Source organism: Grampus griseus (assembly GCF_964374135.1).
Source record: "Grampus griseus genome assembly, chromosome: 17".
Taxonomy (NCBI): Eukaryota; Metazoa; Chordata; class Mammalia; order Artiodactyla; family Delphinidae; genus Grampus; species Grampus griseus.
Genome location: NC_139011.1, coordinates 10,700,336 through 10,727,601, shown reverse-complemented (window position 1 = coordinate 10,727,601; position 27,266 = coordinate 10,700,336). Strand labels below are relative to the sequence as shown.

Sequence of the window (27,266 nt, the reverse complement as noted above, 5' to 3'; positions counted from 1 at the left end):
AAAGGCTTCGTCAAAGTGACACAAGCTGGTCCTTGAAAAATGAGAGCTGCTCTTCATCAGACGGACACAGGGGAGGAAGTGAATGACAGGCTCAGGGACCAGGCGGACCCGAGTTACGGAGGTGTGACACTGCGTGGAACAATCTGAGCAGCACACAGTTGAGCCTGGCTGGGAGCACGGTGTGGGTGCGAGACAGTGAGACCACAGAGAGGTCAACAGGGATTCCATCACGAAGGGCTGTGGGCATGGTGACCTGACGCTACTAAGCCAGGTTTTGAGGGAATCCTCTGGGATTTTCTCCCATAGTTAACTGTTAAACTAGCATGGGTAGACTAGACAACCTTTAAGCAGCTTCTCCCAATCAGGACACTTAGACTTCATGATTACGGTTTTATGAGCTTGAAGTAATAAGCATGCGAGTTTCCTACCACTAGTGATACTGTGGCCTTCAGTTTCTCCTAGGAAGTCCCTCGTATACTCACTCTCCTCCCAGTAATAAGGACTGTTCTTCCTCCACACTGTTTCCAGTTGCTACCTTCTCGCTGCTGGAAAATGCCTATCAAGCAGGAGTGTAGTTTTCCTTGTTACTACGTCCATACAAGAGTAGTAAGTCAAGGAGAAAAGTCAAGTATGGCAAGATCACTAGTCTTACTTCCTTGTTACTACGTCCATACAAGAGTAAGTCAAGGAGAAAAGTCAAGTATGGCAAGATCACTAGTCTTACTGCACTTAGCAAGATTTTAAAAGCAATTAAAATGATAAAAAAGAAAAACACCCAGCCCTGCCCTAAAAGAAGGAAAAAATATGTAATGTGTATATACATTCCATTAAAATACACATGGGGAAATCTCTAGAAGCCTAAACACAAAACACCAGTAAACCAAGCCACACTTAGAAAAATGAAAGCTGATTTTTATTTTATCAACAGCCATTCTTTAAACATGAACATGCATACGTAATATTCTACGCACACATCACAGTTTTTAACATTAGTTAATAAAGGTTAAACACACAACATACATCCTTACAAAAAAAGTCAAAATGCAAACTTAAAACTTTAAACAAAAGTCTTACTAATTTAAAAAAAGTTTGTGTTGGGTACCATTTGTACAACACAGTTAATTTAAACATTTTCATTTTGGCTGCACATGAAAAAAGCGGCAGTAGAAAATAAAGTCATTGAGGGTTTTTAAATAGCAGAATAGGCAGTTTTGCCATGCAGGAGAAGCAATATTAAATATTAGTTTTCAAAAAAAATCCACATTTAAAAATATTTAGTTCAAGTCACAGAATTTTTCTCAGTAGAGACCCCAATGCAATGCATAATTAGCTGCCTTAGATGGCCTGTTTGAAAGGACAACATCCCTTCAGAGTATAACTTTACTGATTTTGGCACAGAAAAGAAGTCTTAAGAACAAGAATATGATTAAAAAAGAGGGAGAGGAACAGAGGAAAGAAATAAAAAGCAAGAGTAAATGAGATAGTAATTGCAATCACTAAAAACTGTGCATTCTCAGTCACTGCAGAATACTGTCTTCTGTCTACAGCAGGTGCTTATTCCAGAGCTGTTATTGCAGCATGGATTTAATCTGCTTGGAGGTAGTCTCATCATTCAAATGTTTTGTTGTGTACCTAAAAGGGAAAAACATCAATTTCAGGGAGTGAGAAAACAAACATAACCTGCATCAGGTTCTATAATTATGGTAAGAGAGGCAACTGGCCAGGCAATCTTCTCTCACAAAATTATGCCTTTTCATTCCAGCTTTAACCCTATTCAGGTCCTGCTAGCTTATGCTCCTCTCACCTTTTAAACAGAATATCCAATGGCTGTTTAACTTATTTAGAACTACCTTGTTGAAACTACCTGGTTAAATTCTAAAGTAACTTCTCACTCAGAGGAAAATAATTGCTGTCCTATATCAGGGGTTGGCAAATTAGAGCCCGTGGATCAGATCCAACCCACCACCTATTTTTGTAGGGCCTGTGAGCTAAGCATATTTTTACATTTTTAAATGGTTGGGAGAAAAAGTCAAAAAATAGTATTTCATGTTAACGTAGAAATTACACGAATTTCAAATTTCAGTGTTTATAACATTTTACTCTAACAGAGCCATGCTGATTCACTTAAGTACTGTCTATGGTTACCTTCTTGCTACAACGGCAGAGCTGAATAGCTCTGACAGACAACACATGATCTAAAAAGCCTAAAATACTTGCTTATTCTTTGGTCCTTTACAAAAAAACGTTTGCCAACCCCGGTTCTATTCTGTATTTAAGACAGTTCAAAAAAAAAAAAAAAAAAAAAGACAGTTCAACTATTTCAGTTCTGTCATATCCCAAAATGTTTCAATTCTCTAAGTGCCTTATTTCTAGGCAGATGTGCTTTGTTTTAAATATGTAAATGCAAATTAAGAACCTAAAAAAAGAATCACTAGGAGTGACTATTATTTTACGAGAAGATTCACCATAGGATTCTTTTTAATGGCAGAAATTCAATAAGCAGGCCTGCTGTGTGTCAGGCACCGTTCCAGGAGCTTACCACCTAGCAGAGGGAGAAAGATGATAATACACTACCCCTACAGAAGGGGTATTAGGAGCAAAGGAGGAAAGTACTGGTGGGGCCTTAGAGACAAAGAAAGACCAGGTCACGCAGACACTACAGGCCATAGTGAAGAGTTTCGAGATTATTCTGAGGTTAATGAAAGCCAGCGGAGAATGCTGAGCAAGGGGGTGATGTGCGGTTCTTCTCCGGTTGCTGAGGGAGAAGCGCAGGGAGAAGGAACAGCAGGGGACCAGCCGGGGGCTGGGAAGGCCCAGTGACCCAGGCTTGCACCGCATTAGGAGCGATGCCTGAACGGGGGGCACATTTTGGACATAATTCACACAGAACTTTAATGCTGGATCAGTCAACCTGGTTCACAAGCATTTCACATATCTTTAAGAAATGTATCTCTTTAAGGAGATACACACGGATGGTCTCTCTGTGTTAAAGAAATTTAAACTCAATTCTCGTCAGGTTCATTTCAAATCAATTTAAAAACTGAAGAAAGTACCTCAACTCAAGTAAATCCTTAGAGAGGTAAAGAGCCAAATATGTGCTTCAGTAAGTCTGTGATATACTCTACAATTTTACTCAGAGGTCACCTCCATACTGTTCTCGTATTACAGAACAAGACACCAGCCTGGCACATAACAGGTACTCAATTAATATTTGTGGAAGGAAGACAAGAAGCTAAGCAGCCAGCCTGAAATAAAACTCCATAAGGGAGAAGTTTTACACTAAGCGGTAGGTGATGTAGCAAAGACTTAACCTTTCTGTTTTATTTCCCAAGTGCAGATAACATATATATCGCTATACATCATCCTACTGATGTCAGGAAATAAGAATTTTCAACATCCATTCCTTCATTTCTGTTGTTTCCATCTCCTTTACACAGCTGCACAGTGGAAAGAGCCAAGTAACAGGCACGACAAAATGTCAAGTGCAGAGTAAAGCATGACTACTCAGCAGTGGACTGTGCCCGTGCAGGAGTGCTGAGCGCCTTCCTCTCTACCCAGATATGAGCTCTCGCTCCCCCCGAGGGATGTGATCACAAGCTTCAGCAGTTCTCAGAGCCTCCTGGACAGAGCCAATCCAGAGGCATGTCGCATCATCATCACACTCTTATCAAGAAAAGGCCAATGGCATCTAACATAAATGAAAATAATGTATGAACATGTATGGTATTGTTTTACTTTATGCATAAACACGAAGTCCTTTTCCAAGTGCATATGACTTTTCTACTGAAGAAAAGCAACTATTATTTACCTTTCTTTTTAAACTTAATGAAGAAGGCAATTATCTAGCACTGAACCTAACTCCCAGCTCTAGCTTTCATTTTCTGTCTCTTTTTTAATCAAAGGCACTTGGTTCCATTTCCCCACCTGTAAAATGCAGACATGGCTCATTGCTTTCTCTTAAGCACATAGTATAAGCTGGTGGGAACTGTATCATTACCACAGAAGAGCACCCAAAATAGGCAACGTGTATATATATGCAACTACACTCCTATTTGAAACTTGGCTCTGAGGAAAATGATGGAGTGAGCATCTCTAATAAATAAGCTATTCACTAAAAGAAAATAATGCAGCAAAAAAGTGTTCCATTTTGTAGAGGCAGAACTAACAGCACTTGCACAGCACTTTGGGAATTCCAAAATGCTTTCTTAACAGTATCTTCTTTGCTCTGAGTGAAGCATATTAAGCGTTAGGTTGGTTTAGTCTGAGCAGTGTTTCTCAAAGTTTCAGCATTATCTACAACAGACAGGGTGTTTATCAAATGAGGTGCCTGAGCCCCACCCCAGACGTAATGAAGAGACTCTGTGGAGGCGGTAACCTGGGAATCTGCATGTCCCTTTCCATCCAGATAATTCCAAAGTACACTGAAGTTCAGTCTCATGGTACACCTAAGGCTCAATGATGTAGCATCAAGTATATGGGATTTCAAGAATAAAATCCTGAATTTGAAAATAGATTCCAAGGCTTATTATTAGCTATATAATCTTTAAGCCTCTCAAGAGCTTAAGGTAACTACTGCATGATGGAGATACCCCCAACACCCCATGCCCACCACCTACCTCACTAAGCTGTGGTAAAGATTCAATAAAGCCACAGACATGAAATTGCATTGTAAACGTACAGTGACATAAAAATGCTAATTATAACCACTACTACATAGCAGCAAGTATACTGATAAACTTTACAAAACCTCCCAGGTGAAAATTAAGAGCCAGACACAGAATATGTGTTTCACTATGAATAAAAACAGTTCAAGAGTTCTCTCTGCAACAACCTTTTCTTTTCTGATTTCCATTACACGTTTGGAAAGAAAACTGAAAACTGACAGGTGGCTCTCGCCTCAGTGGTGCTTCTCCTCCTCTTTCCCTCAGACACGGATCGCTGTGTGGCAGACTTCAGCACCCTTTCACTCACCGCCACTGCCCTCCTTTGCCTTACACCAAACTACTTTTACACTTTGAAAAATAAAAGTAAACTCTGAGTTTTTAAATTAATGTTTGAAGCACAGTCCCTTCAGGGTAAAGAAATATGTAATACTACAACCTCTTAGACCTCTATTACCTCTTACTTTAAAAAAATGTCCTCTCACTTGCTGGCTTTGGAAGAGTCTAACCAATCAGAAAGAGAGGGCCTGGGAGAAAAATCAGGCTGACTGGGACACAGGGAGTCCTCAGAAAGGGACCCAGCAGGAAAGATTCACACAACCATAAATATTGGTAAAACCAATGAGCAATCTCCAGAGTAAAAACTTAAGGTTTTTGATAGGCTTACGGTTGAAATAATTTGACATTATAAGAATTTTGTTGTTGTTGTTATATTACGTTCCTTAAGCGTTTGGTGTTCACTTAGAATACATCTCCTTTATTCAGCAGTCACTGCTTGTAGAATATTCATCATCATCTTAATAAAATAATTTCATGGTTCCACTCAGCTGAAATACACATCCTAGATTTTGCTTTATGACTTACCAGGTGACGAAGTATCCAAAAGGAATAACAATCTGTTTTGCTCACAAAACATGTGGGGAATATAATACTAAGTTGGAAATCATTTTATTCTATTATGTGAACTACAATGCACTGCAGTGAAAAGCAAAGATGGCCTATGACCTCAAAAAGTCACTAAATGAATATTTCTGCATTCGTATAATTTTTGTGTTCAAACACAAACTAATCAAGTAACAAGCAAATCATCTTTTTATGTTAAGCAAGTTATACTACCAATTAAATATCTGTAGTCAAGATATTATAATGTGCTGACATTTTCATTTAAAAATATTACAGGATTCTTAGGAGCTTCAGTAACTAAATCAAGTAAGTCTAAGCTGAGAAGACATCAAATAATGACTACTTTATTTTCATTGTAAGAAATATTATAAGAAATGCACAAAAATAATAGAGATCTGTATTATGAACATAGCAATGTAATTATACTATATTAAGGGAAAAGAGTCAGTTATTAAACAGATTGTATGGTATTATTTTGTAAAAAGATAACTATTATATAGAGCTATGACTATATACAAGTGTTTAAAAAAGAAAAACTCTGGAAGGATATATACCAAAATGTTAATAGTGGTTTATTTCAAAATAGTGAGGTTTCATTATTTCCTTCTTTTTCTTTAAATTTTCCTGTTTTCTGAATTTTATTTACAATTATTTTCATTAAAAAACAAAAAATATGCAATCCTCGCTTCAAGGGGGGCAAAAAGTGAAAGCCAAACTCTTTAGCAAAGAAATGAAGCTGCTATTTTCATTTACACACACACACACACACACACACACTTATGATAAAAACATTGTTACCAACATCTGAAAGCAAGACTACCAATCAGCAAAATGAGACCTCCACATTTCTAACATTTATATTCATGTGTTATTCATATTCTGAAGCATTTTCTTAATACATTTGTTCTATACATATATACCTTTACATGTATACACACCTGAGAGCATTGAGAAGACCTTCTACACTATTAGGAGGCTGGTCCTTAAGAACTTTGATACAACCTTTCATCTAAGTAGAAAAGGAAACGGAAAAGGTAAAACATCGATTTTTCATCTAACATTCATTCTCAAAATAGTTAATACTTAAACCAGCTCCATAACTATGCACTCATGAGAAAGTACACACTAGAAATGTCAAAATAATTATTCTTAGACTAGGGGAAAAAAATCTACCTAAGTGTTATTTTCAGTTTGTCAATCAAACAAAACTTTTTGGGAATCAAATCAGACAAACTGAAGCACCACCCCCACTAATGGGAAAACTAAGGGTTTACTAAAGGGAGGACTTCCTGGAAAAGGTGTTGAGTAGCCTTTTAAAGGACAGAATGGAAAGAACCTGTAAGGAAAAAAGACACCTTCCAGGTAGACGAACCCCATGACAAAAGTAATAAAGTTCATCACATGCAGAGGACAATATTTCGCAGGGCCGAGATGACTCACACAGGGGAGTTTACAGAGGGCCTCGAAAGGCAGAAGGACTCATATGGAACTGACAGGGATGGCAGGGACTCATTACAGGCTATTTTGAAAGGGAACAACTCAATGAAAATGACCTGTAAGGAAGATGAGCCTGATTATCGTGAAAAAGCATAACACAGTAGAAATGCCACAGGCTTTGGAAGCCATGGAGATGTGGGTTTGGAATCCATGTACCATTCACTAGCAATTATATTACAAACCTCTCTAAACTTTACTTCTCTGCTAGTACAGGGAAAATAGCACCTATATCCTAAGAGTATTTTCAGAGTTAAATGAGAGAACAAATGTTAAAATTCCTGGGACACAGTAATCACTCAATAAATGTTGACTTAGCTCTCTTTACACAGAATAGATATGAGCGAAGGCAAGAAGACTGCCTAGTCATCAGTAGTCTACATGTGAAACGCAAAGAGCCTGAAGCCAGCTGTCAAAGGGTAACTGGAAGACAACTCTCAGTAAACTACAGGCTATAACTTTTATGAACCAGGTGTGAGAGCGAGGAGAGAACTTACGAAGCAGAGAAGCCCAGGCTACAGCCACAAAGCACTATGACTGGGAGGAGGAGGGAAAGATGCAGTCCTCAACTTCTTGCACTGAGGCACCTCGACTGGCTTTTAATATACATTTGTAAGTAAATCATTTAAAATGGGCTTTGGCCAAAGGAATGAAAGGATACAATAAAAAAAATCTGTCTGATTATTTATTTACATATATTGCCAAATATGCAGAAGTATCACCTATCAGTACTGAGGAGACACTTTACAAGACAGTACAGTCATCCCTCAGTCACTCTACTCCACCTCTACATAGGCTATAAGAAACACCGCAAGAGAGAGGAAACCAAACTCCACTATTATCACAAACCATAAAAATAAATTCTGGGACAGAGTGCAGCTTGCCAGCTCTTTAAATAAAAACCTATGGTTTCCACTTACGGAAATTATTGGTAATTATATAAAACAAATATAACTTACATCAATTTTTGAAGTTTTGGCAAATGCTCCCACTGGATGTACGTGGTCATAGAGTATTATGACGCCTACCATTACCCTCAAGCAGAATGACACTGTTTCTTCATTTGTAAATCTGCTTCTGTATTCCCTGGAGGATAGAAAAGATATGGATGGATGAGGCACGTCACAAACTCATGAGCTGACTGATGCTCAAAGTTGTATTCTATTGATATCTAAAAGGGACGCTAAGCTTATAGCCCCACCTTCTCTGCAATGAGATTCCCAGAGAAATGACGGGGGTGGAGCAGTTATCACTTACATATTCTGGTCTCTATATGCACGTTGGTATATTACCCCTTCTGCTTAGCGGAGATGAGACAATTTTAGAGAAATCAAAAGTGGCCCAGGGACTTCCCTGGTGGCACAGTGGTTGAGAATCCGCCTGCCAATGCAGGGGACACGGGTTTGATCCCTGGTCCGGGAAGATCCCACATGCCGCGGAGCAACTAAGTTCATGCGCTACAACTACTGAGCCTGTGCTCTAGAGCCCTCGAGCCACAACTACTGAGCCCACGTGCTGCAACTACTGAAGCCTGCACGCCTAGAGCCAGTGTTCTGCAACAAGTGAAGCCACCACAATGAGAAGCCCGCGCATTGTGACAAAGAGTAGCCCCCGCTCGCCATAACTAGAGAAAAGCCCGTGTGCAGTAACGAAGACCCAACGCAGCCAAAAACAAATAAAAATTTAAATAATTTATTTTTAAAAAAAAGTGGCCCGAAGTAAAAGTTCAGGGATGGGTGCTCTGAAAGGCTGTCACCAGCAATATGATGAAAAAGCCACTAGCTTAACAGAGAAAGTACATTTGCTATTTAGGGGCTAAGCTGATATAAACACATTATTGTGTTTACTGGATTTTAATTTCCTAAGATTCAATTATATTCTTCTCTCAAATGGGAAAAAGGAAATAGCACTTTTGTCTACATAAAAGGCAGCATGGCATAACAGAAAGAGTCCAGAAGCAGAACGGAGACATCCAAGCACATGCGTGAGGTCAGCTCCTGTGCATCAGTCCCTTCATTTCCCAGGACCTTACTCCCCTAAACGAGAATGATGATAATATGATGATTAGCAGCTGCCCTCTTACTTCATAAATTTTTCCAATAAGATGAGTATATAATAGTGCTTTGGAAAATAAAAAGCTCCACAAAAACTAAAGTTATCTAGTAAAACCATATATTATTCAGGAACACAGGAGGAATTCTTTCTGCCTGCTGACAGGAAAATCCAGACAGAAAACACTGTGGTACATGTTACAAATGGCTTGAGAGAGAGGAGAAACCCAGAAGAGAATTTAGGTGAATGTTGGGTTTAAAAAAAAAAAGAAGACTGAGACCTAATATTGGGAGAAAGGGATAAGTAGAACAACTCTAGCCCTCTAGGAAAAAAGGGCAAAGTTCTCTATGAAAAGGGAACGATAATGTTTATGAGAGGCATAACCAGACGCGCTTTTAAGCTCTTCCCCTACTCCCAAAAAAGCACCAAAAAATCCCTATTCTGAAGAGTCTGACTGGTCTGACACACCTGAAAATCAAATGAACTTTATATGTTTAACTAGAACTTACATTAAGCTGTCAAATTATTTTAGTTTTGTTCATACGTTAGCATTACATACTTGGGATATACTTCATTTCCACCTTCCAAATACAACTTATTCACATCTGGACAATCATTTCAACAGGACTGTTCAAGTGAAAAAGATCAGTGAATACTCACGGTGTTTCAAGCATGACTCTGCACACACTAGCCATGGTGCTTAGACAATCTGTGGTATTTTCTATTGGTAAATTTTTATTCTGTAAAAGTGTACGGAGAACAAAAAAAGTAAGAGTGACAGTTATTACTCAAGAAAAATTTAAAATCTAGCAAAACATGAAAAATTAGCAACTTTAAAATTTGGTCCCTACTCTTAATTTTGTTAAAAAATGCACTAGATTCTAGGTACTGTTCTAAGCTCTGAGGATACAGCTATGAGCAAAACAGCTAAAAGCCTCCTTTCTCCCAAGAAGCCCTTACATTCCAGAGCTGAGTGGGAACAACCACAATACGCAGACAAGGCCTCATAGCCACAAGGTACTTGGATCTGATGCTACAAGTACTGGGAAGTCACTGGAAACATTTTAAGCAGAGGAAGGGAATGTGGTTTATGTCTTAAGAAGATTACTTGGCTGCTCTTTGGAGAAAGGACTGCAGTGGGTCAAGAGTGGAAGAAGTAAGAACAGTCAGAGCAGGAATGCAGAAATGCAAGTGAAAAGTGGTGCGCTGACCTGGAGAGGTAGCTAGAGGTAGCAAAGGGTTACGTTTTCAGATTCAGGGTATATCTTGTAAGAAGAGCCAATAAGACTGCCTTGCCTGATGGAGTGGATGTAGGGGGTGAGATAAAGGAAGCAATTCAGGATGATAATCCTTAAGTTATCTGCTTGCACAGTGTTACTGTTAGTTGAGACAGGGAAAACTGGAGAAAAGGCGGGATTGGGAAAAACAATCAAGACTTCGGTTTGGTCATGGTACTACTGAGGTGTGGCTTATACATCCAAAGGGCGACTGCAAACAGGCGGTAGATGTGCACACATGGGCCTCAGGGAAGAGGACCAGACCCCGTGCACAAACTGCATCTCAGTCTATCAGCTTAGATGGTCTTTAAAGTCATGGTCTCGCTCAGATCATCCTATCTTCAGACAGGCAGAAGAGTAACAATGCTTACCTCTGATACAAATTTTGTTGTGGCATCACTTAAGGTTTTCAGCATTGGGGTTGCCTCAGCATAAAACAAAGACATTCGATTTGCCAATTCATTATTTACTTCATTTTCTCCTTCTGCCTGTGTGGAAAATAAAGACACTTGATATCAGTTCATAAGTTATTAAATAATATTATGAAAGAGCCTAGGCAGGGTGCCCATCTAATGCTTGTTAAATTAATCTAATAAATACTCTTATATTTTAGACCCTCAAATGCACACAATACTTAAATACTCTTTAAAAATAAAAAGATTAAAAATAATATTAAGCCATTTTAAAAAAGATTAACTTTTAAAAAATATTTTAAATGATATTAAGCAATTAAATAAAACCTTGATGGGCTGCCTACTGTATACAAGGGATCATCCTAAATGCTATGGAGGATGGGACGATGCCTAGGACATCATACCTGCCTCTATTAGGAGCACATAAGTACCCACACAGCAGCCACAATAACATGCTAAGAGACAAGGGATGCAAGAGGGGGGAAGGGGAAAACTAAGTTAGACTGGAAGAAACTAAACTGGACTCATGGAAGAGTTTTTTTGTAGGTGATGATGGGCAGGCACACAAGGTATTCCAACCAGTCAGGCGGAAGAACATGCTTTCAAATGCTTGGTAGAGTGTAAGTCAATGTAGTCAGTGTAATAAGGGACAGCAACTACTGAAAGAAGGGCTGGAAAGCAAAGCTGGGGTAGGACTAAATCCTAGCTTAAGTGAAATCCTAGTTTAAGGTCATATTTTTCTTCTATATGTAATGGGGAGCCACTTACAGGGTCAAAAGAAAGGAATAACAATTCAGTCAATCTTCTAAATAAATTTAACTAATGATAGTGGGCAGATTGTACCAAAAAGAGACTGTATGTCAGAAAATACGTTCTACAGCTATTATAGAATGGTTGCCAAAAAGAAAGTGGGTATCAGGCTCTCAACTGGGATAGAAGTACAAAGAGATGGAAAGGGGGGCAGTGAAGAGATGTGAGAGAGATGTCACTTGACAACGACTGGATTTACCTATAATTATTGAGAGCAAAAGACGTACAAAGATGATTTCAATGCCTTTGCCCTTGATGCATGGCAGGATGGCTATAATAGAGGATTGGGTGATTTTATTTTATTTTATTTTACATGGTGAGTATGAAAAAGACAGATGATAAGGTCAGCCTCACAAAAGAAACCAGTCTATGCAAAACCAAACTAATGCATATACCAGAGGCTTCATGGAAAAGAAATCTTTCTTCCAATCCAGGCCTGTCTTAGAGCAACTACTTCATAAAATATTTATTCAATGGTCTCCTTTGGTTGTTTTTTCTTTTAACCTCTTACGCCACTTATCACTCCTTATAATCTTATATAGTATTTCTTTATTAAACTATCTACTTGAGGCCAGGCCTGACCCTAGGAATTTTCTATTTTTCATACCAATTAGCACAATATATTGATAGGTCCTCAAAATATCTAGAGAAAAAGAGAGTGTTTTCTTCATATTTAAGGTTTTACTTATGGCATTTGACATCCTGGAGAAAAGGGTACTAAACAGCTTAAAATGAGGAGAAGTCAAGATGCTAACAAACCAGAAGAGATGCTATGCTAGCCAAGCAACAGGCACAGAAGCCATTTCTCACACAGCCATGTCAGACACGGACATGCTCGACGTCCAGGACCTCACTTTCCCGTCCTGCCAGTGTTAATATTTCTCTGTCCCTGGTCAATTTCTCCCCAGGACTCTTCCATTCTAAGAATATGGGGACAAATAACTCATAACCACTAATTCACACAATTTTTGTGCAGTTAAAATGAGAATGCAAAGAGAAATTTTTAAGTATCAACGTTATATAGGCAAAAAGCAATTTTACTGGATTAGTTATGGAATCAGGGCCTGGGTGGAAAAATGGGTAAAAACAATATGGTTTGCTACATTTTGCTCTTTCTTCCCACAGCTGTGGATGCCCATAATTACTAACTTTACTACTAGCTTTAGCTTTACCTGAATGAATGAATGCATGAGCAAAAGATTAAACTGAACAAATTGAGAGCTGAATTATTATTACCACCCTGTAATTCAAAGCATTAACTTACTGGAACATTATTAATCCTCATACGACTCAATGTTCTTCTATAATAGCTGAAATCATTCTGTATGGCAGGATTTGTCATCTAAAGAAGATATTTATGAAAGAAAAAGGTATTATTTACTAAATATAGTACACAAATTAAGCGAAAGATCTACTAGTTATAATTAGTTAAGTAACATTCCCTAATTTGTAATATCATCTTAAGAACTAAAACCATTATCATCCAATATGACTATCTGCACTTAAGTTACATAACACCGTATTCAGTCACTACTGAACATAGAAGACCATGCACACTGTTTTTCAGTCAGTCAGTATACTTTCTTTCTTTCTTTTCATTAATTTCAGGTAATATACTAAAAGTCTGTTTACCAAAAATGATATTACCAAATAAACAAAAAGGAATGTGTAGGCACTTATTTTGGGTTATTACAATAAAGTATATATATGGTCAACAGGGCAATCTTCAAAGAGACTAAAACTTTATATACAAATCATTTGTGCTCAAAGTATTAATAAAAGAGAATAATTGTCTATGATACACCGTTGATAAAAAGCTGCAGTTAGGAATCCAGCTCTTCCACTTTCTAGACAAGATACCTGAGGCGCTGAAAAGTCAAAGGACCTGCTTCATAATTGGTTACTGTGCCGGAGCCTAAAGTGGAACTAAGGTCTCCTGACATGGAATTTAGTGCTTCTTTCTTTACACTCTCACTCCTTCCAGCAAAAAGGACATTTATAGGTAGGTAGGTAGGTAGATGGAAGGAGGGTGGTGAGAAAGAGAGAGGGAGGGAGATGGGTGAGAGAAAGAAAAAGTATCTTAACATTTTTATATAGAAGAATGTTGAAAAAAGTGGGGATGAGCAGAAAAAATATATTAGAAAAAGCCAATATTGTTGTTTCAGAGATGATTTTTAAAATGAAGTTAAATGAAAACTGATGGACTTCCCTGGTGGTCCAGTGGTTAAGAATCCGCCTGCCAATGCAGGGGACACGGGTTCAATCCCTGGTCCAGGAAGATCCCACATGCTGCGGAGCAACTAAGCCCGTGTGCCACAACTACTGAGCCTGTGTTCTAGAGCCTGCGAGCCGTAACTAGTGAGCCCGCGAGCCACAACTAATGAAGCCCACGTGCCTAGAGCCTGTGCTCCACAACAAGAGAAGCCACCGCAATGAGAAGCTCGCGCATCACAATGAATAGCCCCTGTTCGCCGCAACTAGAGAAAGCCTGTGCGCAGCTATGAAGACACAGTGCAGCCAAAAAATAAATAAGTAAAATAAATTAAAAAATGAAAACTGAATATTGGGTAATTTGCTGTTTGCTATGTATATACCAAAAGGCCTGCGTAAGTGTTAAATCGGCATTTTTGCTAAGGACCAGCAGGCATTTAAACACATTTTGAAAAGGTCTCCAGGCATCTCCTCCTAGTGCTCTTTGAAAGACTCCTGATTTCCGTAACAATGAGGACCAGCAGAACAATCCTACCTTGAGTTCATCAAACCGGAGTGTAAAATGAAGAATTTCTGCAAACTGTTTAGCAAGAGCCTGCTCTCGCTCTAGATGCTGGGTAGGAGAATACGGGGTACTTGTCAAGGCTCCCAGAAGACCTCTTAATGCTGCTTCTAAAGAAAAAAAGATTAAAATGTTGTTTGTACCTGATATTTGTTTATTAAAACGTGAGCGATTTTTAAATGTTTTGACTTCAATTCCCATAAAAGTAAGGTCTCTTTAAAAGCCAGATTCTAAACGTAACACTCAAACTGAATACTGTTTACTAGAATAGAAACCCTGAAGTGACTAACTCAATTTCTGTAAACACAAATTCAAAATCATGTGGAATGTGAATGAGATACCAGGATCAAAGGACAAATTTTATATTATTTTCACATTCTACTGTGTTGATTTTTATGAAATGGTAACTGTTACTACAGCTGAGTAACTTCTTCAGGGGCACTGTGGCCACAGAGACAAATCGGTACACGGGTGTGAATGAATTACCAACTTCACATACTTTAAATATACTGTTTATTTATAAACACAAACTGCTTTCTTTCAGTTACTAAAGGAAACCAAATATTTGGTTTAATAATTAGCTCTCTGAGTGTTTTAGAACTTGGTATCTCAGGACCATAATATAAATATTCTCATTTATTATATAAATAAAACCGTTCCTTTGAAACAACTGCTACTTTTGGAATGCCAGACGTAGCAGCTTATTTTATATTCCATTTAAAAATGGAAATACTGATTGCACTTCAAAAAAAAATCACAGAAATCAAACTATTTCAGTTACAAATTACAGAATCAGAAAACAATGGTAGATCCTATTCAGAGAAAACAAGAGCTTACAGAGTTAGATGGTCATCTGATGTTTATGAATAAATGTTAGAATAAATATTTATTAGTGATAACAAGTTTATGTCAGATCATCAACCTTTCATTTAAAAAATACCAACTCTACCGTTTATGAAGACCCAATTATGAACCAACATTCATACTTATGCATTTAACCTAGTCTGTCATTTAACTTTCACCATCAACTGTGACATCGGCATTACAGATGGATAAACTGAGTTTCAGAGGTTAGACCCCCAAGGGTATAGCTCATAAATGCCAGGTGTTTCTGATTTCACAGCCCTATTTTTTCCACCATAATAAACTGTTTCTCACAAAAAGCGACATTCTAACTAGCCTTCTGCAACCTTATAAAAGATTAATTTACTGATCAGTACCAACAGTAAGTACTCCTTATGTGTCTATTATATGGCAGGTACTGAGCTAGACACTATTTGTAATCCACACAGTAACTCCAAATGTCAGCTTCTATCCTTTTCTTTATGTAAGTCAGAAAATGTATTGATGGTCTAACATGTGCCAGGCACTGGGGAAAGATGAAGATGGACATGCCCTAGGCCCACACAGCGCCTAATTATACAGAGAAGAGAGACAACTTACTACAGCTGGGATGTGTGTTAAGAAGGAGAAGGGCACAGCACCGTGGAAAGGTATAAAAACAGGACCTTGAACCTTGTTCAAGACTCAGGAAAAGACCTCCCTGAATACATGACATCTGGGCTGAGACTGGACTGTGCACTAAGAATGAGCAGGGGTTTGCCAATAGGGCAGGGAGCCAGATCCTGAACTGAGAAGAGCGTGACACAGTAGAGAAACCTACAACAACCAGTACAGGGGAAGGGAGAGGCAAGAAGGAGAGGAACCTAAGACTAAAACAACACGAGGACCATATTAATAAGCACCCTGGCCATGTCATCATAATGTCCCTGGAGAAACTATTTAAGCAGGGTAGTGACATCATCAGATTAGCATTTAATAACTCCACTTCATCTGCAGTGTGGAGAACACACTGTGGGAGTATGGATGGCTTCTAGAGGTGCAAGAGTGGATGTGAGGATCAATTAAAAGGAAAAAACTTTTGGCTCTTTTGAAAAATGGCTTACTTCTCCCATTACTCATCTCATGTGTCAGCATTAATATAAGTGGAAAACAAAGTTTGAGAGATGTGAGAACAGGAAAAACCATTTTAAAAACAAAAACAAAAAACTCCAATACTGTTACAAGCTGTTAAAGAAAAAAGAAATTCTCATTTCCTGGATTTGATCCAGCCTCAGGGTGAAGTCCAGCATCTATAGTGCTCACCGCTCTGGGGAATGGGAGACACTCCTCAGCCCCACACTGAGGTCATGGCTGACCTGAGATGGCCAATGACCGGGGAGAACTTCTGTCCGTGAAAGAGAAACTCAAAATGATAAGGCTGCTTACTTGTCTTTGAAGCAGCTAGATCAGCCCGGGGCCCTCTGCTGATACAAGACAGTCCTCCTAGACTACAGTGCCCTGCGACAAGAGGGGAGTCAGAGAGAGAGGATCTCAGAAGGTGGCTCCGGTCTCTGGCTGAGTTAGAAAGAAAGGGAGGTCAAAGAACAGATGATGTAGGGATTGGTCTCTCTGATGAAGCTCCTGAAACAAAATGATGTGGTTATGACTCTTACAAAAGGTAGACGGCAAGGAGGAAAGTACTGGACTACTTAAGCCCTAAATTCTGGAAAGCATTAGCTGGTAAACCAGTGCAGAAGCCAAAGCTATGTAAGAAGGCTGCAAGGAAGAGACTGAATGGAGAAATAATGACAGATCAGTCCACAAAGTAGATCCAGAAGGGGAAACAACGGATGACTAGGAAGAGAAGGCTCCTTTACAGACAAGAGCCATATATTCGCACCTACTGCCAACCAACCACTATCAAAGAGCAGTCTTTGAATCCCCAGAAGAGAACCCAAAGGATGTGGAGTGCAGGGGATCTGAAACAGCCAAGAGGTAATACCACCATTGTGGGCACTTCAGAACCTTTTGAACACATTTTGATAAATTTAGCCCAGTGAAAAGGAGTCAACACGTTGGATAGACTCATCACTATGACCCCTGGAGGTGGCCCCAATAAGCCCCTGGAACAGGAAGACTGAGGAGACACAAAGCAGTTTATGTACTGTCTGGCCACAAAACCTTTGCTCAGATAGCTGCCTCAACTGGGAAGGCCTCAGATTGAAACAAGCAAGTACAGGATGTTTCCCGTGCCAGCAAGGTTAAACCATGTTGGCAAAGCTCAGTGTCTTCCAAATTAGTCAAGTGGTCCCTTCCCTGTCCCTCTATAAATATGCAAACCAGCAAGGGATCAGGGTCCCTTTTCTGGAGTACACCCCATGGTTTATCTGTAGTGCTTGAACCAAGCAACCTTCTTGGAATTCTGAAGGCCCATGTGCATCTTCACAGTTGTGCGGTATTCTGTGTGCTGTTTGTGGTGTTTATCCTCATCTCTGGCTCAACAGGGAGGTAGGAAGAAAAGAGACAACAGAGGTTAAGTGGACTTAAAGCAGAGGGTTCAACTGACTGGAGGTCCAGATAGGATACTGAAGCTCAGAGAATTTAAATGATGTAGCCAAGGCCACACAGCTAATAACTGCAAACAGAGGAATTCAAACACAGGCCATTATGCCTTGAAAGCCTAAAATCCATTATTATTGCTTCTCCTGAATATCCGACACATATTTGATATATCAGATGTACATACTCATTTATCTACCACTTGCTCACTCATTCAACATTGAGTTCCTATCACATGCAAGCAAAGACATGTACCCTGTCAGCAAGGAAACTGGAAACATTATAAACCAGGTTATTGGCCGAGAGATGAGGAGTAAACCACCAGATCTTAAATTTGTACTTTGTTCATACCTTTACAGAAGCCCTAGACTACACAATGAAGGTTCAAGGCTCCCACACGACAGAATAAAAAACTGATAGCTTTCTGCTATTACCTGTGTTACTATATCCTCTGCTGAAACGGAACCCAGCTCCTGTGCCGAAACACACAACACTAACCTGATGTAATTCCATTAGTTAAAATATGAGAAAATACGTAAGCCTGATGGGTTTGGTCTATTTTATAATTACTCTTTTTTTTTTTTACTGGCAAATGCTAAGAAACCAAGATGAACTTGAGTAGGACCTGAGCGGCATCTAAAGCCATTTAACTTCGAAAGCGTCTAGGAAAGAGCAGCACAGCAAAACCCTAAATAAGTCGTGAAGATAACTAAAATGGAAAGACCTGGGCTCTCTGAGGTTACAAAGCTACAGACTACGTAGATACTTGACTGAAAGAACTGACTGTCATGCTCGAGGAAAATAATTTATAATTCTTATTTCTAGTAAGAAAAGGACAATTTAGGGCTTCGCTGGTGGCGCAGTGGTTGAGAGTCCGCCTGCCGATGCAGGGGACACGGGCCCCAGTCCGGGAAGATCCCACGTGCCGCGGAGCGGCTGGGCCCGTGAGCCATGGCCGCTGAGCCTGCACATCCGGAGCCTGTGCTCTGCAACGGGAGAGGCCACAACAGTGAGAGGCCCGCAAAAAAAAAAAAAGGACTATTTACACAAACACTTCTATCTCAACTATTATTTGTCTTTGCATTTAACAGTGTATACTGCATCTAAGGAAAAATAGCAATTCTCTTACTTTTTAAAAAATATGCGCTTTTTAAAAAAAAAACAGAACTTCACAGGACTTCCCTGCTGGCACAGTGGTTAAGAATCCGCCCGCCAATGCAGGGGACACGGGTTCGAGCCCTGGTACGGGAAGATCCCATATGCCACAGAGCAATTAAGCCCGTGTGCCACAACTACTGAGCCCTCACTCTAGAGCCCATGAGCCACAACTACCGAGCCTGCACGCGGCAACTACTGAAGCCCGCATGCCTAGATCTCGTGCTCCGCAACAAGAGAAACCACCGCAATGAGAAGCCCACGCACCGAAATGAAGAGTAGCTGTGGCTCACCACAACTAGAGAAAGCCTGCACAGCAACGAAAACCCAACGCAGCCAAAAATAAATAAATAAATATTTAAAAAATAAAAAGCTCAAATTAAAAAAAATATAATAGAACTTCAACTTTGAAGCAGAGGTTGTAAACACAAATGGCCAAGTAGCTAATATAAAGAGAGCAAGATATAAAAAACCAGGATGCAGTAGAGACCCACTGCAAACTAGAAAGTACATGCCCTAACTATTGGACACAGAGTCAGTTTGCCACTTAGCTTCGCCAATTGAGAGGCAGATCCATTGCTCAATTGCTGGCTAAGCTATTGATTTTTCCAAAGCAACCGCACTTAAAACACACACAACACATATAATTACCAATTTTAAAACCTGGCAATTAATCAGGAATTTTTAAAAACCATGTGGGCCAAACAAACCATATCTCAGATCTAAATTTAGCTTATGAGCCGCCAGTTGACTTCTATCTTACAGTACTGGTTTCCTTATCAAATTGTATGTACTCATTTAGAATATATAACACATTTTTATGATTCAAAAAGCAAAACTATATAAAAACACGTATCAAAAACTTAAACTGAAATGTTTCAAATTTCTGACACATCTATACCACTCCTCCCCTATGCTCCCAACTTCACAAAGTTTACATCTTTCAAATTACACAAGCAGCTAGAGAGCTAAATCTTACCTGTTCTACCTCCTCCTTCACCAAGAAAAAGAACTCCAATTTTGCTTATTCACTGTATTAAAGGCACAATTCTGATCTCTGAATAATTGTTCCCATGTGAGGGCAGAAGCAGATGGTCATGAATTCTTGTTACTTAATGACTCCCTCGATAACTTCGCATATAACATTAGCTTCCTATTTCTCATCTCGTACAGCTTTAGGTACATGAACCGATCATAACCAGCCATGATCTTAAGAACACAAAAATCTAAATAACCCAGGAGACCTTGGATTAGTTCCCACATATGGGAAAGGATGTGCTATGGAGCTGGAGAGAAATTCTACCAAGCTGTTTCCCATAGTAGGACCCTTTAAGCTGCAAAAAATCAGAAATTTCCTTATGGAAGTCAAAATTTTTTGAGGAAAATGGTCTAAATAAATTGAACACCTGGTTGAATAGGATGATAGGAAGATTATGCTATAATCTCATAGTCTACCAAGCTGCTTTACTTATGAAACATATAAATTTAGCAGTATGAACATAAAATACTGTAAATAACTTCCAGTATCAGTAACTGTCTTTCTCACTAGGCAAGTCATAATGACAAAACTTTCAACTTACCTAACCTCTGAGAAAACTCATAAAATTTCTTTAATTTGCCTACTAGTGGAACAACTGCACCCCATGCCTTCTCTTGCAACTTCTCATCTGCTGGATGCTGGATGGCCTTCAAAATCCAAAGAATAAAAATAGTTAGATTTTTAAAAAATCACAACAGTATTATTTTTACATTAAAATATAGGTTTTGGCAAACACAGGAAACCCTGGTATAGTCCGTGAAATTCAGAATAATGGACCCAGAAATGCTGAGAGTGGCCTTCTCAACTCCATGGATACTTTAAACCTATTATAATACATTCTTCGTTATTCTTGCAATGGATATGGAGAGATGGAATAAAAAATGACACAATGTATGTTTGTTAGGTATATTACACCTTGATACTTTTTAGAGCCACAAAAAGAAACCAAAATGTTTCCAATATCACAGACAAGCTTTCTTAGAAATTCTGTTTTAAGGATTATTTTCGTAGAATAAAAGGAAACCAAAAAAGGCAGGCAATAATGAAATAAGACCCAATCTGGGAATAGGCTAATAAACTTTCAATAATTCAAATTCCAGGGTCCAAACTAGTTTTTAAAAAGTTACCAAACACTTGAAAACCTAAATCAGCCTGAAAAATGTGATTCAGAAATTGTCACTTATCCCCTCCCTGTAACTAAAACTCTATTCTGGAATCTAAGTTTTTTTAGGTTTTCCTGAGTGAGGTGAAAAACTAGTTTCAAATGTGAAAGGGGAGAAAATAAAACATAATCTAGAGCCTCTAAAATAAACATGAATATGCTCTTTCTCTGCCCAGTCTTCCAAGCCATCAGGCAATCATTTGTAAATATAGAGGGTTATTCCCAAAGAAATATATTTTCTTGCTTTCATCTTCCTTTTGCTTACAGATGCCTTTCTTCACTGTTTTTCCACACCTTGGTTTGCTTTCTCTAACATCTTCAAATGAGCTAAACACACCATCTGAAAGGTGAAACGCATAACCAGCGCCTGTTTGTAACATATCAGCAATCTAAATGGCACACTTAGATTCTCCCAAGACACTAGTACTCTGACTCCATCCATACAAAACCAAAAAATAAGACAGCAAAATAAAACTGAAGCCAGACAGATTTAGAAGATACTTCAAATAAATTAGCTACAAACTAAATAAATGGGCTATACATTGTTTAAGCAATTTGCTTTATAAGTTTGCCATTGTATTCAAATTTTCTTGATTTTTTTATATAAACAAATAGGAGTCTGAAATGAATCCCACTTATATGACTATCTAGAAATATTGTAATGTTAAAGAAAACCAGACATTACAACATGTAACAATCCTTATTTCACATTGTATTAATGTGACTATTTCAAAGGGATTGTGATATTATCTTGATGTATATGAAAATATCCTTTTAGCCTCAAGTCCAGTCTCAATGGTTTCATATCAAGTAGTAAAAATTTGTTTATTACTTGGGAAATAAGCAAATAGATAGAATTTTAAAATTTATTTTCTTCTCCTCAGAAGTCTATCCAACCTTTCTTGCAAGGATCTAAAAATGATTTTCTAAATATCGGCTCATTCTCATAATATTAAAGTGCTCCAGCAAGTGTCAACCATTTTCGTAACTGAATAGAGTTAACTATTTCCTTGGCCCTGCCTTGCCTGGATTTAGAACTGAAGACACTGTCTGCTCTTTTATGACAACATTTTATGGTTCTCCTTATAATTCTGATTTTTTCTCCTCTCAGATCAGTTTTACTGCTGTTAGATAACATTTCTGGTACAGCACCCATCATAGCCCAACATGAAAAAGAGCACTTAAGTAAAATGTCAATGGTGAGGTTGTCATGGAGCAAATATTATAACTTTCATTTTCAAAAATGTTAAAGCTGTTATGGATACATCAAAACATTAGGGAAAGTTCTTATTTCCCTCTCTAGTGGTTTATTCTAGAGAGTAAGCTTTGTTTATTTAATAGATTATATCTTAAATCACATTTTATTCAATTTTAGAGTCATGTTTAATAAAGTACTATTTAAACAAATACATATATAATCCACATCATTAGCACAGTAATAACAGTAAACTCTCAGTCTATGTTCTATGTGTCAGCTTCTATGTTTCTTTGCTGATGGATTATCTAACTTTATCCTCAAAACGACTCTATGAATTGCTTCTACATTTTTTCTACGATGAATAAGGTGGCCATAAAGGTTTTTACATTTCCCTCCCTCTTGAATGATAGCCTTTTGGAGAATATTTTCTAAAATTAAGTAGCTGATAGAAGAGTATAAATAATTTTACAGATCTAATTTTATACCTTGCCAAACTGACCTCCAAAAAGATACCATTCTACAATACCACTTGCATTAAGACTACCTGTTTCTTCATAAACCAACCAATATGAAACTTTTAATACTTTATTACTGTATGCAGTAAAACTTCTTGACAGTGATGGGCATTTATTGTAAACCTGAACATTTTTCTATTGTGTGTTTTCTCATAGGTAGAATGGTTGTTCTACTAAGTCAATTAAGTCTTCACATTGACCTATGGCAGTTTTGGTAGTTATATCTGTTCTTTATGTATTTGGTATATACTCAGCTTTTATATGTTTAGGGAACTTGAAATTCACAGAAATGGTTACATGCCTTCATTTACTGAAATATTAAGGTTTTACTCAAGCTAATAATATTGGCAAGATTAATCTAAAGCTCTTGCATTTATTTCTTCAACAGTTACTAACTGCTTACTAAGCACTATACTAGGTGCTGATAACACAAAAATAAGTAAGAAACCAAGTTCACCCTCCTCAAGCTAGCAGTACAGCAGTGGAGATACAGACATCATATATCAGTGGTTTAAAACAAAGTGATGGCCACCATAAAAAACATGTGCAAGGTGCTGTGGCAAAAGAGTACAGGGAAGTAGAAGATTATTGGGATTTGAAGGAAGGAAAAGAAAAAAAGAAGGGCATATTCCAGACAAAAACAAAGGCAAGTAACTGTACCTACGTAAGACATTCAGGAAACAAGCAGTCCAGTGCAGGAGAGGTAAAACATGGAATTCACATTATCTATAACTTCCCTGCTAACGATACGACCAACTGCTAATCTAAACTAGATTCCATGGAACCATTTAACTCCTCCTTCTCCTTTACATTAAATATCCAGTCAATCACCCAAACCTGTGGCCCCTCAGTCCAAAACACTTAGTGACTCAGTGTCTTCAGGTGTGTGCACTTATTTCTTCCTTTACTAGTACTCCAAATGTCACTACAGGAATCAGGTTCCATATGGTCTGTAAACCCAAGAGATCAATCCTTGAAAACCTCTGCACTATTAGTTACAGAGAAGAATAACAGAGACAGAAGGGCAGGAAAAAATGAAGCAACAAAGTGTGAGCTATGCCTTCAAGAAATGTAATGAGAAAAAGAGAGATAAGGTCCAGAGGCCAGGGAGTTTCTTTGGGTAGTATAGGACACTTGCGTATATGTGTACATGAGCTGGGAAGGAGTCAATAAAAGAAAAAAGAAAGAAAATGTAATTACGAGAAGGAAATTAAAAGAGTAAAGTTCCAGAGGAGGGTGGAGAACAAAGGTAGAGAAGTTAGTCTTGGTAAGAAGTAGGGACAGCTTCTTCTGAAAAAAAACAAAAAACAAAAAAAACAGAAGAAATAGAAAAAAAGATGGATGGAAACCTGGTTAAGTTCAGAGGTTTGGGAGAAGAAAGCTGAGGGAGACCACACCAAACATTTGCTCTGTGGTATCAAGTCATCAGACAGAGCTGAGGGGGTCCAGATCACAAGGATGGTTTCAGCTTTCTCCTAGGAAGCTTAGGAGGAGCAGAAAAACAGACTGGCAGGACAAAAAGAAGCCACAGAAAGTCTCATGTTCTCCCCTCCAAAAACAATATAAATAGCCACCATGGATACTGTAAATTTCAGGTGTGAGAATAAACCAAAAAAATAAACTTTTCTTTAATATATATAAATTACATATTTATAGAACCTTGTTTTCCTTTTACCCTTGTATCACTGCAACCACTTTTGAAATAATGCAAGTGATCTTCCTTTAAACAGAATATTTAATATGCAAACAGACAATAAAGTATAGAAAATAATAGAGATTAAAAAGAGGGACATAGTAATTTTTAGTTTATTGGAAAATGTATAAACATGCTTTACCTCTCGTATTTCATGGCCAGCTCCTCTATATGACTGCAAGTCCTCCAAGATGCCTTCTGCATCTTTTAGTACTACATTCACCTGATTATAAATTTCCTTCTCAGACTCTGTAGGCTGGGCATCTAAATAGCAGGAAAGCACAAGAAAATTTAGAGTCACATGATTTTTTTTTTTTAGTACATGTATAATAACTCTAAGCATTGATTAATCTGATTTTCTAAAGATGACTAACATTTTGTCCAGTGCTAACTTTGCACTTCTTAGAAAAGACTGACAATTTTTCCATAGTTCTACATTTGAATAACTATCCTCAAGTTTGTAAATATCACAAAGAAGCAAGGGAACACCAAACATTACTATTTATTTTAAGTTACAAATCATGACGTGGTATATTAAACAAACAAGGATTATAATTCAAAAATTTTAATTGTGAGAGTTAATAATCACTGTTTCTACTATATGCATCACTAACAGTAATGACTGTAAATGTATGAGTAATGATCTATTTTAATGCAACAGAAATGAAAGGCCTATTAATACATCTTGCTCATCTACGGTTTAAGACATAAACTATTTTCCTATAAAGTTCATTTTAATGACTGAGTTTTGATATAAAAAAATTAGAAACTAAAAAAAAAAGTTTTTAGATGCTCCCTTTTTCTAAAGACCTTTATATTCTGTACCAATGAACTTCTCTGCTGATGAACAAAAGGTCCAGATTCCTGTGCAGAGGAGTTCGAACTATGAAACTGCTCCAGAATCACTAGGCTACTAAAAACTAGATACTTTAAGATACAATAGTATCACTGAAATTTTGAAATACTAAAGCAAAAACCGAGTTCCTATACACTTGGGACTGAGAGGAAAAATGGAGAATTATACTTATAAAAAACATAATCAGGAACACAAACATATGGGCATTTCTACTACCTGTGGTGTTAGCCACAAAACTTAGGTTAATAGATGAATAATTCTGGATTTCTGTTAGACTCGAGGTGACAAAAATCCTGTTTTCAATACCTTGGTCACTTGTTTCTCTAAGGATAAATCTTTTTTATTCAATACATTTGATTCTTTTTTTGGGTGGGGAGGGGAGAATTGGCCGCTTTGTGACGAAAATGAGTTTTTCATAAATCTTTCCAACTAGACTATATCCAACACTGCAGATAAGGCATAAAGCACTTAAAATAATAAACATTATGATTACCATAATGTTTTAGAGAGCAACTTTGATGTCAGAATTCCTCCATGCTAAAATTTTCTCTTACTCTGGAGGTAGGGGAGGCAGACCAAATTTATAACATGAATTAAGAACATTTCTGATAAATCTCTTGTTCACCAATCATATAAAACTAGTACCTAGAATTTTCTGCACATATTCCACCTCCCCATAAGTACACAATGATCTATTTATTCCTTTCCTTAGAAAAATTTTACAAACTTAGTTCACACGTGAAACTAGGAGTCCAGATGTCTAAAACCTGTAACTTTATTTTGCGCTTGGGGCAAGTCATAATTCAATTCCATTTATTAAACCTGCCAACTAGTCAAAAATATACCATTTATATTTTTTAAATCAACAAGTACAGTATCAATTTCAACATACTTAAGACATTACTACAGCAACAATAAGTAACATTCACATGCAAAGCCAACTCAAGAATTTGTGTTTTCATATCTGTTCCCTTATTTTTCAAATTTACTTTCAGAAATCATGTATTTTTTTTAATGAAAATGTTATGACAAAATAATTACACAAGGAGTCAACTGAAAAATTAAAAAGACCCCGTCTGTGTCCAAAGCTATAAAGGTATTACTAGGAGCAAATACTGATATTATAGCTAAATGATTTTTTAAAACTCAGAGTCTGTCATTTGGCAGTAGTATTTTTTCACATTTAGCCAGACCATGTTCTCCAAAGTCACAGTTAGACACACACTAAAAAAAAAAAAAAAGGTACACCTTGTAACTTTTATACTTACACCAGATGCAGTAGAGAAAAATAGTTTCACATGCAAAAACAGCAGTTTTATACTTTTCATATGGAATTGTGAAACTACGGACATAACATCAATAGTAGACACATATCATAGTTTGAATTCATGAAGTGGGAATTCATGACAAAGGACAATATTTTGGCTATTATATAGTAAAAGATATTTGTGAAGTTTGAAAATACTAAACTATGTATTTTGGATGTGGTGACTAGCTGTTAACAGAAAAATATGACACTGAGAATTACATACAAAAGAAACATTATCAGATAGATTTAAATAGACCTTGGAAGTAGTTAATAATTATTAAAGATTTAATAAATACCAAGAAATTTAAAAATAAAGGAGAAGATTCCAGTTTCCCCTAAGGGTGGAAAAAGTACCCAGCACCACACTGATTAAACATTTTTTAGACTGTCACAGGAAAGTCACATTTATAGTTTTGAAAGCTGCTGAAGACTGCTGTAGAGATGAAGACAAACAGAAAAGAGCAGACAGGTAAAGCACTACTTTACTGACAGCAAGTCATGCAAAAGGCTGAAATACTAGGGAGGGGAAAGGACTCCATGAAACAAAACACTTTTTTCCAAAAATGGTATCATAT

At 37.7% G+C, this 27,266-nt stretch overlaps 1 protein-coding gene across 5 annotated transcripts in view; it reads right to left on the bottom strand.

Annotated features, from left to right (window-relative positions):
• Positions 1-858: 858 nt before the first annotated feature.
• The window catches only part of CYRIB (CYFIP related Rac1 interactor B), a 153,734-nt gene continuing 127,326 nt past the window's right edge, over positions 859-27,266 (bottom strand). For all 5 annotated transcript variants that reach the window (XM_082675225.1, XM_082675224.1, XM_082675223.1 and 2 more), the window contains 9 exons: positions 24,669-24,790; positions 20,500-20,605; positions 14,357-14,493; positions 12,875-12,952; positions 10,759-10,875; positions 9,771-9,850; positions 8,018-8,144; positions 6,503-6,573; positions 859-1,632 (listed from right to left, as the gene is read on the bottom strand). In XM_082675225.1, coding sequence (XP_082531351.1) covers positions 1,569-1,632; positions 6,503-6,573; positions 8,018-8,144; positions 9,771-9,850; positions 10,759-10,875; positions 12,875-12,952; positions 14,357-14,493; positions 20,500-20,605; positions 24,669-24,790 — 902 coding nt within the window. In that variant the 3' untranslated portion in view covers positions 859-1,568. The remainder of the gene's footprint in view (positions 1,633-6,502; positions 6,574-8,017; positions 8,145-9,770; positions 9,851-10,758; positions 10,876-12,874; positions 12,953-14,356; positions 14,494-20,499; positions 20,606-24,668; positions 24,791-27,266) is intronic.